Source organism: Brachypodium distachyon, chromosome 4 (assembly GCF_000005505.3).
Source record: "Brachypodium distachyon strain Bd21 chromosome 4, Brachypodium_distachyon_v3.0, whole genome shotgun sequence".
NCBI classification, from domain to species: domain Eukaryota; kingdom Viridiplantae; phylum Streptophyta; class Magnoliopsida; order Poales; family Poaceae; genus Brachypodium; species Brachypodium distachyon.
In genome coordinates, this window is record NC_016134.3 from 21,158,961 (window position 1) to 21,178,556 (window position 19,596).

Below are 19,596 nucleotides of genomic sequence, written 5' to 3' on the forward strand. Positions count from 1 at the left end.
GCAAGCGGCGCGGGCGGCAAGCGGGTGCAGGAGGCCGGAGGCGGGGCCGGCACGACTGGGCGGAGCAGGCGGGGGGCGGGCGGCGCGGGCTCGCGGGGCGCGGCGCAGGCAGACGGCGGCGCGAGCAGAGGCGCGCGGTGGAGCGGCGCGGCTGTCGGCGCTGAGGAAGATGGCCGGCGCGGGAGGCGTTGGCGCGCGCGGATCACCAAAACGGAAAACGATTCGCGTCAACATCTGCGCAAGAGTGAGAGGAAGAGGGGGTCGGCGGTGTGAGAAGCTCACCGGAGCGGCGGTAAAACGCGAGGAACGGCGGCGACAGAGACGAACTCCGGCGAGCAATTACTTTCGAACCGGTGCGAAATCGGGCGAGCGGTTTGGGGGAAGTGGAGGAGAAAAGCGAGGGCTTCGGGGTGACGCGCAGGGATTTGGAGGAAAAGGCCCGTGAGCGGAGAAATCGGAGGTGGAGTCGTGGGCAGGTCACGGGGTGTGCGTGGCCGGATTTCTCGGACGGAGGTTGAAGAAGACGCAGGGTCCACCGGTCGGTGGGAGCGGGCGGCTCGGCTGGGCTGAGCCGGTCGATCCGGTTCGGCCGGTTTTTCCTTTTCTTTTATCTATTTTCTGTTTTTGAACCTCAAAATTGACTCGAAGCTCAAAATCACTCCAAATAAAATGCAACAAAATTTGTAAAATCATATTTTCATATGATCTAACTTTTGGAACAAGAATTTCCTCAAAATAAAATATTTAAAAATACATTTGCCTATAAAATGGCTTTTAGGCCCCTTAGTCTATCGAAACAAATTATCTTTCAAAATACTTCCAAAAGCAAAACTATGGGATAGCTTTATATATGCATTAAATCCCTTTTTATCACAATACGGTCATGGGTTAAAATGCAAATACTCAAAAGCAAGATCAACGACCAAAATCAAATAAAGGCATCTGTGCAAAAGGGTTTTCTGGGCAAATTTTAGGGTTTTGGAAGTGATCAAATGGAAGGGTGACATGATGCTCATGATATGCAATGCATATGAAGGGTTTTGAAAATTGGGATGTTACACAGAAGTATCATCATTAGAGCGCTAGGGTTAGAAACAAGTGCAATTGATTTGGAACCGGTTATCCTAGCAAGAATATCTAATTCATGATTTTTCAGTTTTGAGTATAAGATATCAAGTGTAAGTGTGCTCATGACTGTAGATTCTCTAATAGATGTAACTTTCATCTCCCATATGGACATATCTAAAGCACTCAAAAGTTGCCTAGAAGCCTCAGCATCAGTATAAGTAACACCTAATGCACGTAAGTTGCTGAGAATTTTATTAAAGCGTGCAAAAAATTCATCCAAAGATTCACCTTCACCTGCATTCATCTCAAATCTCATGTACTCCTTTGTAGAATATCTATCCATATCTAGCAAATCTAATCAACTGGTTAAGATAAATTAGAAGGACTTGGCTCTGATACCAATTGTGAGATTGAGGTAGGCAATCAGAGGGGGGGTGAATGATTGCACGGAAGCAAATTAAAACTTTTCCCGAAAGTTGAAACCCTAAATCACCTTTCTGCCCGTGAGAGTAAAACAGCCGTAACGTTTTATTGGATGAACCAAAAAATACGTATGAGTATGCAAAAGAAAGGTATCGAAATTATCTAACCAACTAAATAAGGATCAGCTCAGTCAGACATACCAACCAAAAGTTATGATCAAAACAGTAACACCTGACAGAAAGTTACGAGGATTAATCTAAAACCAATTTCGAGAAATAACGAGAAACATGAATTAATCGCAATCTTCCCATGATCTCGTGAGAAACCTGAAGCAATGTGTTATGATCTTGTGAGAAAGCCGCACGAAAGTATTAGAAAGATCTAGCATGAAGATTTCACGAAGATCCGAGAAGAACAGAGATGACACCGGCAACGAATCTCTTTATTCCAACGATGTCGATCGATTACAAAAGATGCAACCATGCATCAAAGAATTCTCCAAGAATTGATCTAGATCCAAAGATCTGAGTTCCCTCACGTCCTTGGTAAAATCCTAGCCTAGACGCCCTCTATTTATAAGAGAAAATTCCCGACTCTAAACCGACTCCGAATCCAACACGAACTCCTCTGTCCCGGTCGGTATTCTGCCCGTGGAGACCACATACGACCTCGTATTGAGATTAGTACAAAATAAAAGTTGTTCGTCTCCACGACGTGCACAAATTTCATGTGGAACGCTTCTCCATCGGACACCAACTTGATGACGCTATTGTTTACTCTTTAAACAGCTCTCATCCAGTCACGGCTGGACCTACATGTCTTCACGTTGATGTCACTTCATACCATCAACTCTTCTTGTGATGTCTTCAAAACTCGACCATCACGTGTCGAATATCTCCAATACCGTACATCTCCGGTATAAACAACGTATGACAAACCGGTGCCCTCTCGGATCATCGTAGCCTTCACTTCCATTGTTCCTTCGCACGAGCGTCCCGCATGACCTCGATCCTCGACCTCAGCTTCTCCCAAGCTTCGTCCCTCGATCCCGTCATCAACCACGTTTCTCTAGCTCCGGAAACACCTAAAAGCAAACACACAAAGAAACTAATGGATCAACACACCAATAGCAAAGCAGTAAGTCCAAAACATGATACATGTTATCACATAAGTATCTATATTATCCAAAGTATCAACATCAATGTTTCGCCTAAAACACTTGCCAATGTTACACATCACATATGATTTCACACATTTCTCCACTGGCGCACGCCAACAGTGCGTCTAGCTGTCAGACTAGACTGTACATCCAGTCACATCGGCTGACCAAACGGCTCTTCACCTTCACCAGGTACGTCATCCATGACGAGTCTAACCCGAATGTCATTACTCGAAATATTTATTGTTCAACAACGTGATGAGTTCCTTGCAAAACACTCAGACTCACGTCGAGTCCCGCCCGTAAACACACAGACTCTCAATTGAGTCGCTTTTTGCCGACAATTGGCTCACTTCAGCTAAGGCTTTACAAAGTCTATTCATGAGACGCCCTCTTCTGAGCGGGTAAACCCAAGTCTATGTTCCATGACATAAAAGTCGACTGACTGCAGTCGATGCAACTGAGTCGCACCCGCTGCGTTACCTCAGTAAATCATGCTCATTGCATGAAGATAAGTCTCGTGGATCTTATCCATAGAGCCTGGAGTTGCATCAGCTGTGTTACTCTAATTTATCCATGCTCATTGCATGAAAATAAGTCTCGTGGATCTTATCCATAGAGCCTGGAGTCGCACCAGCTGCGTTACTTCAGTATATCCATGCTCATTGCATGACGGTAAGACCCATAGATCTTCTATCGGGCCTAGAATCGCACCAGCTGCGTTATTCCAGTCAAATCCATGCTCAATGCATGAAGGTAAGCCCTATAACTAGGCCAAGATATGCATCGACTGCATTCCTCCAGTAAAAAACTCTCATTCAAGGGTCGTTTCCTAATCCACGTTCATTACGTGAAGATAAAACCCGTAGGCTTCCTACAGGGCCTGGAAACGTACCAGCTACGTCTTTTCAGTACAGATCATGACTGAGATTTGACCATCGAGTCAAGCACTTAAAACCGGGATTCGACTCCGTAAATCCCACGGGTCTAGTCGAATTTTTCCAGTTGCCAGGTTCGAGCCCGGGGACTCGAATAGTGATGAAAGCTGATGTCGTTTTTCCCCTGGAGCAATTAACTGGACTCGACTTCTCGAGTATTCAAGCACATTAAGCATTTATCCCTATGATCGCTAAATTGCTACATTTGATCAAATTTGTTTGATTTGACATACTGTCAAAATCAAATTGCGAAATTGTTACTCAACAGTCATATACTAAAGCATTGACTCGAACAATCTTTGATTCAAATACTTCTCATTCGAAGTTTAACTCGGTACAATCTCTGAGTTAGCAGAGTCATGCATTACCCCTTTTCAGTTGCAACTGGCTTAACATGTACATAAAACATGTTCTTTTCGGGGAAGTCCCTACTCAAGTTTTTGACTCAACTAGACACTTGGGGGCTACTAGCGTGGTTATGACTAACCACGTACTCGACTCAAGTATACCCGTCACGGCCCAGATGGGAGCCTGCGAGGAAGCCTACTAAGACTCCAGAAGTCCATATGCTTAATCTTGCGACTCAAGATAAGAAAGCTTAATTAGAGTATATCTCTCTATTGTAACCGATTTAGACTCTACCTGAGACCTGGACTCCTTCATATATAAAAGACTAGGAGGGGGAGACAAGATCAACTAATCTAGCATAGAAGCCGCCTAGATGCACTTGCCAGGTCGAATCTGTGCATCTAGCCCCTGCGGCACCCTTGTAATCGACTCATCAATACAATCCAGACAATCAAGACGTAGGGGTATTACCTTCCGAGCGCCCCGAACCTGGGTATATCGTGTCCCCTGTGTTCTTGTTAGCTGACGAGATCACCAACACATGCACTCGAAACTTTCCTAGATACAAGTCCACCAATATGGACATTGTCGAAGTCACAACTAAGTCAACGATCGCCGGCAAGGACGGCAGGCTGAATGCAGCAGGTTCTCATTTACCTTTTGACCGGCCAGCTTCACGCAGCGCAAGGATTATCACCATTTCGGCAGATCCCTGGACCGGGTACAGATCACTTTGTGCAGGAGCCACAGAGTAGGCGGACAGCTTCATATTCGTCTTGTAGCGGGGCTGTCCCCTGTAGCAGCACGCATTTCGTGTGCCCTAAGTTCGCCACTGTTGTGTCCCCTTGAACTATAAAAGGAGGCCCAAGCGTTCCACCCAAAAGAGGTTGGCATCAGGGTTAGACCAGGCATAGCGGTTCGAGGTAGGAGAAGGGTTGGTGACGACCACCGGAGAAGAGCAGCGTCTGCTTCTCCCTCCTCCCAGGGCCGCCATAGTTTAGGCTAGAGCTTACCGCTCCGACCGCTCGTTGTACTCTTTCCTTGTGCCATTCACCACCATCTATACACTCAAAGCCGGTCGTATGGTATTACACCTTCGGGTGACCCGAACCTGGGTGAACCGTCGGAGTCGAAGTTCTCACCGGTGAGGCTCGGGGCACTGTCCCTGTGCCACACTACCTATACAAACAAGAGGGTGCTCGCACTCCCGGTGTCCGCGTTCGCAGACGCGACAAGGCCGGTGATGTGGGAGTGACCCACCGGGTCCTCATTTTTGATATACCCGCTACGGCCCAACATGAAACCCGCTTGGAAGCCTACTACGACTCCAGGAGTCCAGATGCCTAATTTTGCGACTCAATATAAGAAAGTTTAAAAATAGTATATCTTTATGATGTAACCGACTTGAACTCCACCCTAGACCCGACCTCCTATATATATAAAGGACCAAGAGGGGGAGCCAAGGAGGACAACTCAACTCACAACCCTCTCCCCCAGGCAGATCTCGTCTCATACACGCTATATCCGATCTGCGCACCATAATCTCTACGGCAACATTGTAATCTTTCCATCAATACCAGATCAGACAAGCAAGACGTAGGGGTATTACATTCCGAGGGCCCCGAACCTGGGTAAAAACTGTGTCCCGTGTGTCCTTGTTAGCCGACGGGATCGCCAACACACACGCATGTCACTCTTCCTAAACACAAAACCTCTCAACATGAGCATTGCCGAAGTCAGAACTTCGTCATTGGCGCCATCTATGGGAAAAACGTGTGTTAGATTTACGGTTTCGACGGGCTCATCATCATCGATCAGCAACTCCCCGAATTCATGAAGCAACCGATCTACTCGTCGATCGATGATCTTCATCAAGTCTACATCAACTCCGCGGCGTCTCAACGAAGCAGCCGCCGTCGTCAACAACCGTCACGTGCCACGGGAACTCCTCGCCAAGAATCTCGTCTGCAGGCGCGGCACATCTTGTCGCAAGCTCGTCGACTGCCGATTTGTTGCGCTGCCAGATCGATTTTCCAGCTTCCAAGATCGATTCGTCTGAGGCGTCAAGAGACCTGCTCCGTCACGCCAACTCCGACAGGAAACTAAGTCGGTCTCATCCCTTGACCCAACTCGTCAAGGTCCATGCGGAAACCGGGGCCGACCACGTACCGTTCGGAGAGCAAAGACAGTAGACAGCCAATACAGTCCGGAATCCAAACTCCACGCGGCACGCGCGATCGAGACCAGGTGGAGAAGTAATCGAGCACCTCAACATACAAGTGATTCATTAATCAATCTTTCACTGTACATGCTCGACCACGTACACGTACAAGCGGGTGTACAAAGTCCATCGTCTACAGTCAGAAAGACACCCACGTTGCGTCAAACGCAATACGGAAGACTGGAGATCAAGCGTCTAGCTTCGCGCGTCACCGAGGCCATCCGCCGCTACGCCCACAGCGTCCGCGCCGCGTCGGATCCGTCGACCAAGCATCCCTGCCGTGTTAACTCCGTCTGACCCAGCGTCCGACGTGACGTCATGCACGGCGTCGACTCCATACACTCCGTCGCCTGCGACTTCACGTTCATCGCGGCCGTCATCACCTCCAGCCCGATTCGGCCCATCGCGCCCGATGGCTGAGTTACAGAAGATTAGGAGATATGCGCATCGACACAACGTACTCGACTCCGGACACAGAGGACCGAGCGATCAGATCGATGACCTGAGAATTTCTGGAGCAAAGAGGATAGCCTGATTCGGCCTCGCCCGAGCAAAAAGATTTCTGGCCCAGCCGAGCGCATCCGACGCAACACGCGTGTTCGCCGGCCAGGTCTACATGACTACGGGACAGACGCCTCCATCCACTACTCCTGCACGAGCGGCGGAAGACGTACCCGAGCAGCAGAATCGGGGCGCCGGGCCAACCCAGCCATGTGCTCCTTTGCGCGAGCCATGCATGCCCCACCTTCACCACGCGCGGAAAGAAACAGGCGCAAGGGCCAACCGGCCTGCATCGTTCCTTACATGCCGCAGCAACGCGGCCCAACCGGCAACTACCACGGTTTTATTTTACCTTTTTCTCAAGATCAAACCAACGGATTTTATGGCTTTGTTTTCTTCTATATTTGACAGATGAAGCCAAACGGGTCCACAGCCTCCGTCGCATCCAACCAGAGCCAAGCGCTCAAACAGACCAAGCGTCTCGAGTTTTCGCCACCTCATCACCGCCATCCGCCATGCGACTCCGTCGGAGCCAGCGTCCGGCGTGACTCTGTACGTCATCCGCGGCGTCGACTCCCTGCGCCATGTCGAGTCCATCCGACCGAACGTCCGACGCAACCCCTCCGTTCCGTCGCCTCCGTCCACGACACAACATCTCCGTCGACTTCATCGGCCGAAACGAATCCGCTATGCCCGCAACTACGGGACCGCACGGCAACAAACGTCATCTACCGTGCGACCCTCTCGAATGCGACACCGGCGCCGCATCGACTCCGTCCGTGCCGCGAGGACCTCGTCTGCCGTGTCACCGTCCGCCACGGCCCTTTCGGCTTCGTCCGCCACCTCATCGACTCAGTCAGCCACGCCCGACACTCGAGGGCTGCGCCACACAAAGCAATCCGCCTCGGTCACATTCAACACTTGGGGGCTACGCCCCGCACACTAAACGGATTCAACCGCACCCTACACTCGGGGGCTGCGCTGCACAGGCCAAACTGTCTCGGCCGCATCAAACACTCGGGGGATGCGTCCCGCAGGTGAAACGACTTCGGCCGTACCCAACGCTCGGGGGACGCGCCGCGCAAAGCTACACTGCTACAGCTACACCCTGCAGATAAGTACTGTTATTTATTTGCTAATTTTGAACTTGACACATTCTGGTCAAACTGTTTAAACTCCATCGAGTACAAATAGTCGAAACATCTTCGACTCCATGTGCTAACATACATGCCGCCTGAATAGCTGACTCAGCCTACGAAGTCGAAACCCATGAACTCCAACCCAGTTGCAGCCCAACTGGCAGGTTGGCATGGGACTAAGACGACGGGCGTCAGACTAACGAAAAGGCTTGCATACTAGATAGCACGTCAAGTTCAGTCAAATAACAAAATCACTGCTTAAAATAAGCTAATGACATATTCTACAAGCATTGTATACTTTAAATTGTTTTGCAATGACTGCAGCTTATATCAACTCGGGCACGAACGCCACGAAGATTTGAGCTTATGCTCAACTGCCAGCAGTCAAACATAGCCTCGGGGACTACTCCCACCGGGAGTGCTTATCGCCGACTTGACGACTCGTCGACGCCATCAGCACCGTGTCTTCTGGCCGATGTGACTCCGCCGTCACACCAACTACACTATGGCTCGCAACTTTGAGTCTCTACCCGAGTCTACAACTCGGCTAGACACTCGGGCGCTGGCAGCGCACCCGGTACTTCGGCTGCATCACCTTTCAGGTATGCCAGTTTCACTGTGCTTCGGGTCTTCAACAGAGTCAACCACGATTATTCGCACCAACTTGCGCCTGCGCCAAGTCGAGTCCTCTCCTTGGTCGGCCATACCAGCCTACAGCACGGCTAAAATTGTACTCGACTACAAATAATCGAATCTTTCCAGGTCGCATCTGCTGCGAAAATATACCCGAAGCCGCGTCCATGACGTGAAGGTCGACTGATGACAGTCGAATTCTGGGTCGCATCTACTTCGCAAATATACCTGAAGCGGCAAGGATGGAAATAACTGCCTTCTTCATGGGCGCGGGGATCAATGTCATCATCATTGTGTTTTGTTTACTGCATGGAGTTTGATCGTTTCTCCACTGACGGACGCCAACAGTGCATCTAGCTGTCAGGCTAGGCTGTGCACCCAAACGGCTGTTCACTTTCAACAGGTACGTCATCCGTGACGAAATCTGACTCGAAACTATCATTCATGCATGATAATGGAGTTTATTATAAGATGTTAAGACTCGCCTCGACTCTCTCTTGTGAATACAAGGACTCTTATTCGAGTCGCTTACTAACCAGCAGTTGGTTTATTTTGATTAAAGACTTTGTAGAGTCAGCTTTTGGTTATCTTTACCTAGACAGGTAAAACCAGGTCAACAACCTTGACATAAACAGTCGATTTCGTATAGTCGACACAACTGGGCCGCACCAGCTGCGTCACCTCAGTTATTTATGGTCATTGCATGGCAGTAAGCCTCATTGATTTCATTCATAGAGCTTGGAGCCGCATTAGTTGCGTTGCTCTAGTTGATCCATGATCATTGCATGAAGAGAAGTCTCGTGGATCTTTCCACAGAGCCTAGAGTCGCACCAGCTGCATTACTCTAGCTGATCCATGCTCATTGCATGAAGATAAGACCCATAGACCATCTATGGAATCGCACCGGCTGCGTTATTCCAGTTGAACCATGTTCATTACGTGAAGATAAGACCTGTTATTAGGCCTGGATATGCATCAACTGCATTCGTCCCGTAAAACATCAACTCAAGGGTCGCTCCCTAATCCACGTTCATTACGTGAAGATAAGACCCGTAGACTTCCTACTGGGCCTGGAGTCGCACCAGCTGCACCATTCCATTTCAAATTTATGTTCATAAGCATAAGATCATAATCTTGACAAGCGAGTCGAGTACTTGAAAACTGGAGTTCGACTCTGTAAGACCCCGTCGGCTAAGTCGAATTTCACCAGTTGCCAGGTTCACCCGGGGACTCGAATACTGATGTAAGCTAATGTTGTTTTTGCCCTAGAGCAATTAACTGTACTCAATCTGTAGAGTATTCCACGTGCATTATGCAATTATCCCTATGACTATAAACTGACTACAATTAGCAAGGCATTGACTCGATGCACTCCCGAGTCAAGCAATTCTCGAGCAATTCTCGAGTCGATCCCTTCTCATTCGAAGTACAAGCCTCGACTCGATGCACTCCCGAGTCGACGGTCTTTACACTCAAAATTATTAGCTGCAACTGGCTAAACTTAGCAGGGCATTGATTCGATGCACTTCCGAGTCAATTGCTGTTACATACTGTATCTTGACTCGATGAACTCCCGAGTTAATGACTTCTCATTCGAAGCCGAAGCCTCGACTCGACGCGATTCCGAGTCGACGGTTCCTATATTCAAGATTGTCGACTATGACCGGCTCAACACATGACGAACAAAGATTTCGGCTTTGAGTCTCTACCCGAGTCTACGATTCAGCTAGACACTCGGGGTTACTGACGTGGGAGTGACCCAATTTCCTCTCCGCTTCACGAGCAAGATTAAGCAAACACAATAGAGAGTCGTATTTTCCGTATTCAATTATGTAAGAAATATCAAAGTTAAGCCCACAATAAAACCTATCCATTTTTCTTTGTTCGGTTTCATCTAAACCAGATCGCAAGGTTAAAATTTGGAACTCATGGTAGTAATCATCAACAGTTTTATCATCTTGTGTCAAACGTCGTAATTTGGAACGCAACTCATAAGCATAACTTGGAGGAACATATTTTTCTCTCATGATTTTTTTCATATCAATCCAAGTGTGAGGTATTTTGTTTTCTCTAACTATCTCACACCACCATGATAATGCATCAAAACAAAATTTACTACTAGCAATTTGGACCTTACGACTATCTAGTACATGGAAGCATGTGAATTGTTCAGTTAAAGCTAGCTCCCAATCTATATACGTTTCAGCATCATTTTCCCCCTCAAAGAAAGGTACACACAATTTAATTGTATTAGAATGATTGTTTTGTACCGTTGCCGTGGCATTATCAACAAGAGACGTGGAGGATGGCCGTGGTGAAAAGCACTCATCGCGCTCACGGGATAGCATCGGTCTAGTTGCCATGCTTCGTGTAAGTCCTGTCATGGTTAGTAGAAAACAAGAAACAAATCACAGTAATATGTTCCTATCAACTACTAGGATGTGGCTACAATTCGCTCAACTCTCAAGCTAAAAATCAAATTCTTACAAGTTCTTACCATGCAAAACAGGCAGGTGATGGCCAGCGGCATGACCAAGCCCTCCGAATATTAAATGTATCGATGCCTCGGTAACAAACCAACCTAGGTATAGAATCTGTGGAGCTTGGAGGCTTTTGTGAGTAGCAAGCAATAGCAAATAATCAAATCAGCAATGCAAAGTTGAAAATATGCTCAATAATGCTAGTCCTAGCTGCTGGAGTCGATAAGAACGAATTACAGAAATAATCTAAGCCTAGATACTGAAGAAGGTACGATAGAAAGATGGCACGACAAGTAAATCCCTGGGATTTTTTTTCTTTTTTTTTTCTTTTTGTGGCCTTCTGTTTGGCTTCTTATTCTTTTCTTCTTTTTTTCTTTTTTAACCCCACAAACTCACACAAAAGACGGACCGGAAAACTGTACGTCGGTCTGTCGAAGAACAGCAAAGGCTGCAGTAAGAAAAATTCAGAAAAATATGGAAAAATATAGGTTAGAAGGGTATCGACACAAGCTTTCCAGCAAGGGCAAGATCACTCAAAACGGATGTCGGACGGTGGAGAAAACTGAGAAACACCGGGCTGCAGCGACGTCGGAAAACGGATGCAGAAACTTGGAAGCTCCAAAAGTCCACCTTACAAACCGAATTTGAGGGTCAAAGTGCAGGGCAATACCCTGGATATTTCCTGATGCGCCTCGTTGTGAGCTTTCCAAAAAGTCCAAGAACGTCCAAATCCGAGTTGGTACGCAAAAGATACGCCCGTTTTACTGAACACGGGTCAAACCCAACCGAAACTAAAATTCTACTCGGATTCGGGTCCGAAACTAACTCGAACTCTTTCTCTTTCTTTTTTCGTTTTTTTTTCTTTCTTTCCTTTTTTTTTCTTTCCTTTCTTTTTTTTTGACAACTTTCCGAACAACTTGATCTCTAAACAAAATTCGATCTATTATGAAAACTTTCCAAAAGCACTCTTGATTGGACTCGGACTCGAACTCGCGGCTGAAAACTATAACTTGCCGACTCGATGTAGGACTCCAAGAGGGACTCGGTGTAGGACTCGAAGAGAGACTCGGTGGAAGATATGGTGGCGGCGGGAGATTATGGCGGTGGTGTGGCAGGAAGTTTGGCGGCGGAAAATTGATGAAGGAAACCTGCGTCACACGAATAACAGGAAAACCAAAAGCAAGTTTGATCTAGTAGAAAAAGTCTGAAAAACGATCCAATCTAATCCAGCAACTCGACACGATTAATGCAGCAAAGATTCAACAATGCAAATACTAAAGTGAAAATTGCAAGGCTCAGATTGGTTCTAGGACAAGGTTACTAATTCTAATTTTGTTTGGCTTTTTCTGGACGATAGGTAAAAACAGATCTAAACTACGGATAAACTGGAAAAATCTCACCGAGCAACCTTAAGCTCTGATACCACGTGATATGGGTCGGGGTGGCCCGATCTTTCGATGAGATTGATAACTCTCGATTTGGGGTAGGAGGTGACGTTGACGATCCGACTACGGCCTAGGAGGCAGCGCCTTAGCAATCGATACACCAACTCCAGAGGGTTATTGATCACGCGGGGGCACGATCAACCTGACCACGAAGGTCTTTGTTCCTGCAAGCAATCGAAGAACAAGCAAGAACAAGATAAATAGCGGATGCAATCTAAAATTGCGAGTATAATATATCAAACCAATGTCTCAACGAGACGATAAGTTGGAGTCTTGACGACGGTAAAACAGGTGGTCTAACCGACACACGCGATTACACGAAAGTAGCAAAGATGGCTAAACTTTATCTAATCAAAACCCAAGGCTCCTTAGGGGGGCTCATGGGGTATATAAAGGAGGAGGGAGAGATATTTTCGTCCACCTTGAATAAGGAGTCCGAAATCCAACTCTATCTCTAACTTTCCTAACAAACTACAACTCTTTAGGAAACAGAAAAACAGATCCGTCAGCTTGTTTTGTCCGCCACGGTCAGCACGAGTCGAATCTCTTGATGGGGCCAGATCCGTTGGAAAGGTCTTGTAATTACCTTTCCAACAAGTACTTGTTTGCTTGATTTGGACTCCGGATGCGGCCTGGGTGATTAAAACAAATTCGGGTCTCCTGGCAGCTCGGACCCGAATCGGATTCAACTTTAATTCGTGATATCTTTCTCTAGCAAGCTCCGAATCATGTGCCGTTTGATTTGTTGCAAAGTACACTTGAAATCCTTCCCTCTCAGCTGTATGAATGCTTGATTCTTGTTGACCCTCCCGTTCGCCTCCATCGTATCTCATCTTCACCTTGGACTTGAAAAGCTCGACAAGATGCCTACGTAATAAAACGAGACAAGATAGTAGTAGCTCCGCCTCTTCATAAGTATGACAATGAAAACAATTACTACTTGAATTCACCTGATTATAAATCTTGTCAAATATTATAGAATTGAGGGCACCAAAGGTCGTATCCATGGTTAGCATGTCCATATCAACAACTCAACTCACAACCCTCTCCACCGAGACAGATCTCGTCTCTCATACACGCTAGATCCGATCTGCGCACCATAACCTCTACGGCAACATTGTAATCTCTCCATCAATACCAGATCAGACAAGCAGGACGTAGGGGTATTACCTTCCGAGGGCTCCGAACCTAGGTAAAACTGTGTCTCATGTGTCCTTGTTAGCCGACAAGATCACCAACACACACGCATGTCGCTCTCCCTAAACACAAAAACCCCTCAACAAGGGCATTGCCGAAGTCAGAACTTCACCAGCCGGATCCAGGCATTGCTTGGGATTTTGGTTCGTAGGGTTTGAGGAGAGGAAAAGAGAGAAAGGGGGTTGGGCTGAAGTGGAGGGGATGCCCCCCCCCCCCCCGACACACACACACTCGGTCGGCCCCCCACATTTTAATAGATTTTCCCTGACCGTAAGTTCCGCTGAAACAACCGGAAGTTCCGCTCGGAGGCCGAAAGTTCCGGCAAACCCAGAAGCAGAACACAGTTTCAATGCATGGGCAATTTTGACCTTATAGAATAGACTTGTTTCAAGATAAGGAAGACTTGGGTTGGATCACACAAAATTGGAATTATATTATGGCATTATACACTCAAATTGCAAGATGCAAATTCAAAACGACCAATTCTATGTGCATTTCCATAGATAGGCATATAATGTCAGATTTGAGTATACAAAGATTTGCAATGAAAAAGAAACCAACCCTCAAAAAGAAACCCCCCATATTTGAGTATATATGAGCTTGACACCGCGAATATAGATTCTTGGGCTCAAGACTCAAAACTCACATTGAAGCTCAATGTATGAAATTGATGTTAGCATAGTAAGGGTAGCATTTGCCCATGAATTGAGCTATGCTCCCCCTACATCCATGCGCACAACTAAATTAGACAAATGTCGACCATGGGTACGGGAGCAAGTTTATCATAGCACAACATTAGAATCTAAGATATTTAGCTCATGCCTTAACTCTCGAAATCTTTCTTCATCAAGTAGCTTCGTGAAAATATCCGCTAGTTGCTTACCGGTGGCAACATAAGAGAGATCCATATCACCACGGGCCACGTGCTCTCGAATGAAATGATGATGAATCTCAATATGCTTCGTCGTGCTATGTTGTGAAGGAAATATGCCCTAAAGGCAATAATAAAAGTATTATTTATTTCCATGTTCATTATTAATGTTTATTTCTTTATGCTATAACTGCTATGATTCTTGAATATGAGATTCGAAAGAAAACTCATAAGCACGTGTAGAGAGATAAACACCAAGTTGTTCCTAGTCCTGCCTCTAAGACTAGCTCATGTGTCATATGATGATCATGTTTTCCTGATCATGGCATAGTCATAGTAACAAGGATGCTTATGACAGTGAGAGCACATTGTTAGAAGAACAAGGGTGCTGAACATGATATACTACAAGATCGTTTCGTAACTTCTCGTTAGTATTATCATAATATTGTTATCGTATACTCACATCCTTAGACCATGAGAATATCGAGTCCCTTCGTACTGGAAGATTTACTTTGATGGTTATCAAGCATTAGCCCCACCTTGCTTGTTTACGTGCGTTTTGTCCAGCATAAAAATGATTCGGCCGTCCCACCTATCGGTGGTTATTTCTCAGTGCTCAATGAGTTCTCGTTCCGCTTGAATAGTAAACTAATGATTGTGCGGTGCTTAATGGGTTCAATGAAGGTCACTGAGACTGAGAAGTACCATCATATATCGGGAGATCCACCAGTCGCGGTTTTTTTTTCGACTGCCACTGGTGGTTTTTAAGGTTTCCATGGGCAGCTCCTCACCGCCACTGATGGTGGATAATCACCGTCACTGGTGCTGCTCGTGGATGCCCCGAGAGGCCTCTGGTGGCGGTAGATTTTTTGGTCCGTTTTAACCGTCACCGGAGGGGAATCACGGGAAGAGTTTTCTGCAGTGGATCCTTCCTGCGGATCAAAGTCCCTTCCGATTTGTAACGCCATGAAGGTGTACCCGAATATACATCCCTTCCGCATAGAGACTAAATGTCAAGAAAAGAAGACCCAGATTAAATATACGCTGTGACGGAAATTGAATGCGCGCACCGATGGATCTCACAACCAGATGCACACGTTGATTTGGTATGGCTGTATAGCTAGTTTTGAGTCATGACTTGGGAGCGGATAGTTTTGGGGTAGAGGAACTTCTTGCCGCCGACGGCCATGAGGATCTTCTTGCTGAGTGCCTGGCCGTCCTTGTCGCTGGACTTGGTGACGTAGAAGGCCCTCGAGAACCAGTCGACGAGCTCCGGCGCGGCGCACATCACCATGTGGAACGGCCAGTACCACCCGGGCCACGTCACGTAGGAGTCCCCCCGCCGCACGCTCGCCACCACCACCTTCGCCAGCGTCTCCGTCTTCCCCACCGGCAGCGGCCCCACGTTTATCTGCGAACATTCATATATCCATCCGTTTTCAGCTGAATCACTTAATACGTGACGGAGGACCAGTAGTCTTTACTGGTTGGAAAGAAGAAGATGTTATACGTCGCGGGCCTCCTCGTCGAAGCCGACGTTGCCATCCTTCTGGATGCCCTTGCCCATTGTGAGGTTGGACACCACGTAACCCGGCACCAGGATGGTGACCCGGACGTGCGACCCCAGCTCCGCGCGAAGCGTCTCGTAGAACCGTATCACCGCGCCTTTGCTCGCCTGTACGTACAATTGGTTCCATCATGTCAGGGAACACAAATAACGAAATTTCCTTTGGCACGTATGGATCCATGGTTCCATCGACCAAGCTCAACAATAAAGTGGTTTGGTGAGAGAGCAGGCTGATCGAATTCGTTGTTTGCAATACTGAATAATTTTGGCTTACGTACGTTGTAGAAGCTCATCCTGGCCGTCGGGACTCTCCCGGCGACCGAGGACGTGACGACGATGTTGCCGCGGCTGGCTTTGAGGTAGGGCAGGGCGAAGTAGGTCGGGTACACGGCTCCCCAGAAGTTGAGATCCTGGAGTACGTACGTATACGTATAGTGGGATGTAAATGGTTTTGTCTGATTGCTGGGGAACTAATAGTACTAGTAATACAGATCGAATACACTTTCTTTTTTTGTTTGTGAGTGTCAAAGTGTTGCTTTCTTACAATCACGTCATGGAAGGCGGCTATGTTGGTGATCTCCTCGAAGAAGCAGCTGGACCACACTCCTGCGTTGGCCACCAGGTGATTCACTGCAGAAACGAGGGAGGAATTAGTGCTATACTCGTATCTCTGAATCATGTGAAAATAGTTTTGTCTGTTAACTTCGAATAGTCTCACTTCTAGTAAACGACAACTCTATAAAAGCTACTAGCTGCTATACAAAAATTAAGAAGCGTGCATAGTACATACTCCGGCCGGTAATTTCGTGACCATGCCGCTATACTGTCAGTACAACCATCTTAACTACAGTACGTGTTGATGTACACGTTAAAAGATGGCAACACATAGGACCACTCAGACAAAGAATTGTAAGTTAGCTGGGTAGCATTGCAATCAGCTATCTGCCGGACTGGATGGACACGAAACAAACTTCACATCGCTGCTCTCCAAAGTGTGTTGCTTTTCCTCACGAGCATACACATATATTATGGTACAGTAGTATGTTTCAACCCGGGATCTCTCCCCTGTCCGATATGTATACCTGTCCTTATCTAGGAGCAAAGTATTACGAGTATCTTTTTTAAGCAAAGTATTATCAGTGTTACCCTCGAGATTAATTAACAGAGGCCTGGATAGCTAGTACTCCTAATTAACTGCTAGTAGTAGCTCATACTCACATTTGCCGAAGTGAGCGACGGTCTCCTCGACGGCCCGCTTGGCCTCATCCACGTTGGTGATGTCCGCCGGCACGACGAGCGTGTCCGCCGCGCCGAGCTCGCGCGCCGCCTTCGCCACGGCGCGCAGGGCTATCTCTGTCCGCGCCACCAGCGCCACGCACGCGCCCTTCTTGGCGTACTCGTAAACCAGGTGCTGCAAGTGAAACAAAACAAAAAACATCAGTATCATTTTTGCAACAGCTTCTTTTCAGGGCTAATTAATTTTTGCAACAACTTATGGAAAATTCGATGAGAGGTCACTCTCGTCGACGCTATATATAGCTGGTACTACTACACTAGCGTTATATGTGTGCTTTCTTCAAACACACGCACGCACAAATTTAACAATAAAAAAGATGTCAAAGAATAGTACTCCTCTGGAAACAATGCATCATCGCCTCTGCCAGTGCAAACACACACATGTACTCCACGTTCACGTCAAGGAATTCATGGCCACCGTCGCATAATTGATTGCGGTGCGTATTTACTCCGGTGACTGCAGAACCACATGGAGCTGGAGCACATCTGCGGCAGCATGCATGAGATCTGCCGCAAGTTTCCAGGAGATGGGAGCCCATGCATGCTCTCCGGATTTAAGGGCTGGACGGTGAGAATTTAATACTCCCTAGTAGTGCTTTCGCAAGGGAATATGTATATCCAGCGGTTGATCTTGATAGGAGTCCATGATACATACTCTCTGCGGCAGCAACTGATGCATCATGTGTTATGTCCATGAGCGAGGATTTCTCGTATTTGGTTCCAAATTAATTTTAGGGGCAGTATATCCAATCTTAATTTATTTAGATATTAAAAAAAATCTCTTTAAATGGCATCACCGATAAATGAATGGTTTTGTTGACTCAGCGGTGCTCTTGGCTACGGACCCATTTTTGTCAGTATCTTGTGTGCTACAAAAAGTTGTTATGAAATGTCACTGTAAATGAAGTTTATTTGGGAACATGGAAATTAGTTGCACATACTGAGAAAGAGTAACAGTGTTTTATGTGATGGAAAATAGCATATACTCCCAAAATACTTTCTTAATTAGCGTAAAATTGACTGTTCGTTCCGATGTTTCTCTCGTGAAGTATTTTCACTAGTAATGTAAATATCATTTCACACTTCTGATTCTAAATTCTTGACTCAAATTTGTCCAAATATGAATGTATTTATTCTTAAAAAGCGTCTTAGATACATGTAATATTTCGACAAAAAATTATGATCGGAGGGAGTAAGAAAGAAAAAAAGGTAATCATGCATGTTCATATACCATTTCACATAATTCAGCAATACGTCAAAACTAAATGGGGACAGAGCCAAATGGCTAGCTTTCATCGTCCTGCCCAAATATCACTAAATCACACCAACAAAAGGCCAACCAAACCATTTAAATTGACAAGGCCCAATCCACACTTTAAAAAAAAAGTCAGTCCTACTATTCAAGTTTTCAGTTCAACCACCAATAGTCCACCATGCCACTAATTAAGCAATGGAACAGGATGCACGTCGAGCTCGATCGTTTAAGTAATGGAAGTTCATCAGAAAGGGTGGCCAGTACCAAAACAATCAAATGATCATCTACGCGCGTACCATGAACCCCATACGTAGGTATACATGCATGGGGATCAAGAGACTAAAAAATTGAAGAAAGAAAAAAACGTTCGATTACAGCACAGATGAGAGAGCTGACTGACCTCGCCGATGCCGGAGGAGGCGCCGGTGATGAGCACGACCTTGCCGCGGAGGTCCTCGCCGGCGGAGAATGGCCTGACCAGCAGCCTGTGGACGAGGCGGCAGAGGAAGGCGACGGGGAGGTAGACGATGAGCACCAGCGCCAGCCCCACGTGCATGAAGCAGCTCAGGAACCCGTTGGTCAGGGCTTGCCTCGCCATGCCGGCCGGCCTAGGCTTGCTCTCCCTCTCCTTGTTGCTCCTCCTGTAATCCTGAGGCAAGCAAAAACGTTTGCTGGCTCTATCTCAGGCACGGGGAGAGATGAGGAGCTTTGTGGCCCGGTCTGCGCGTGTATTTATGCATGTATGGCTCCGGCCGGGTGTGTCTGCGCGTGTGGACTGTGGAGACGGGGGATCGAATTGATGGGTGGGTGGGGGTCGCTAGCTGCCCGGCCGGTCTATACAGAGCCATACGTATAAGATTTTCTTGTTCGTATTTCATTTATTTGTGCCGTGGTCTCAGAGGTGAGGCGTGTCCGTCCGTAGTACTAGCGCTCTTGTGTGCATTTGCGTTGTGTGGGTTGGTGGTGCAAGAAATGGGTCGCCGTACGTCCAGATTGGTCTAGTGTTGAGACCAGGAAGAGGCAGGAAATGATGATCGGAGTTAATTCCACCCCCG

The 19,596-nt window shown here is 47.0% G+C and overlaps 1 protein-coding gene across 1 annotated transcript; it reads right to left on the reverse strand.

Annotated features, from left to right (window-relative positions):
* Window positions 1-15,360: 15,360 nt before the first annotated feature.
* LOC100841883 (11-beta-hydroxysteroid dehydrogenase 1B) lies at window positions 15,361-19,265 on the reverse strand. The gene is made up of 6 exons (XM_003577502.4): window positions 18,942-19,265; window positions 17,209-17,401; window positions 16,535-16,620; window positions 16,269-16,400; window positions 15,934-16,098; window positions 15,361-15,834 (listed from the first exon to the last, which is right to left on the reverse strand). The coding sequence occupies exons 1-6, from the start codon at window positions 19,137-19,139 to the stop codon at window positions 15,544-15,546; spliced, it is 1,065 nt and encodes a 354-aa protein (XP_003577550.1). The 5' UTR covers window positions 19,140-19,265; the 3' UTR covers window positions 15,361-15,543.
* Between the last annotated feature and the right edge of the window lie 331 nt (window positions 19,266-19,596).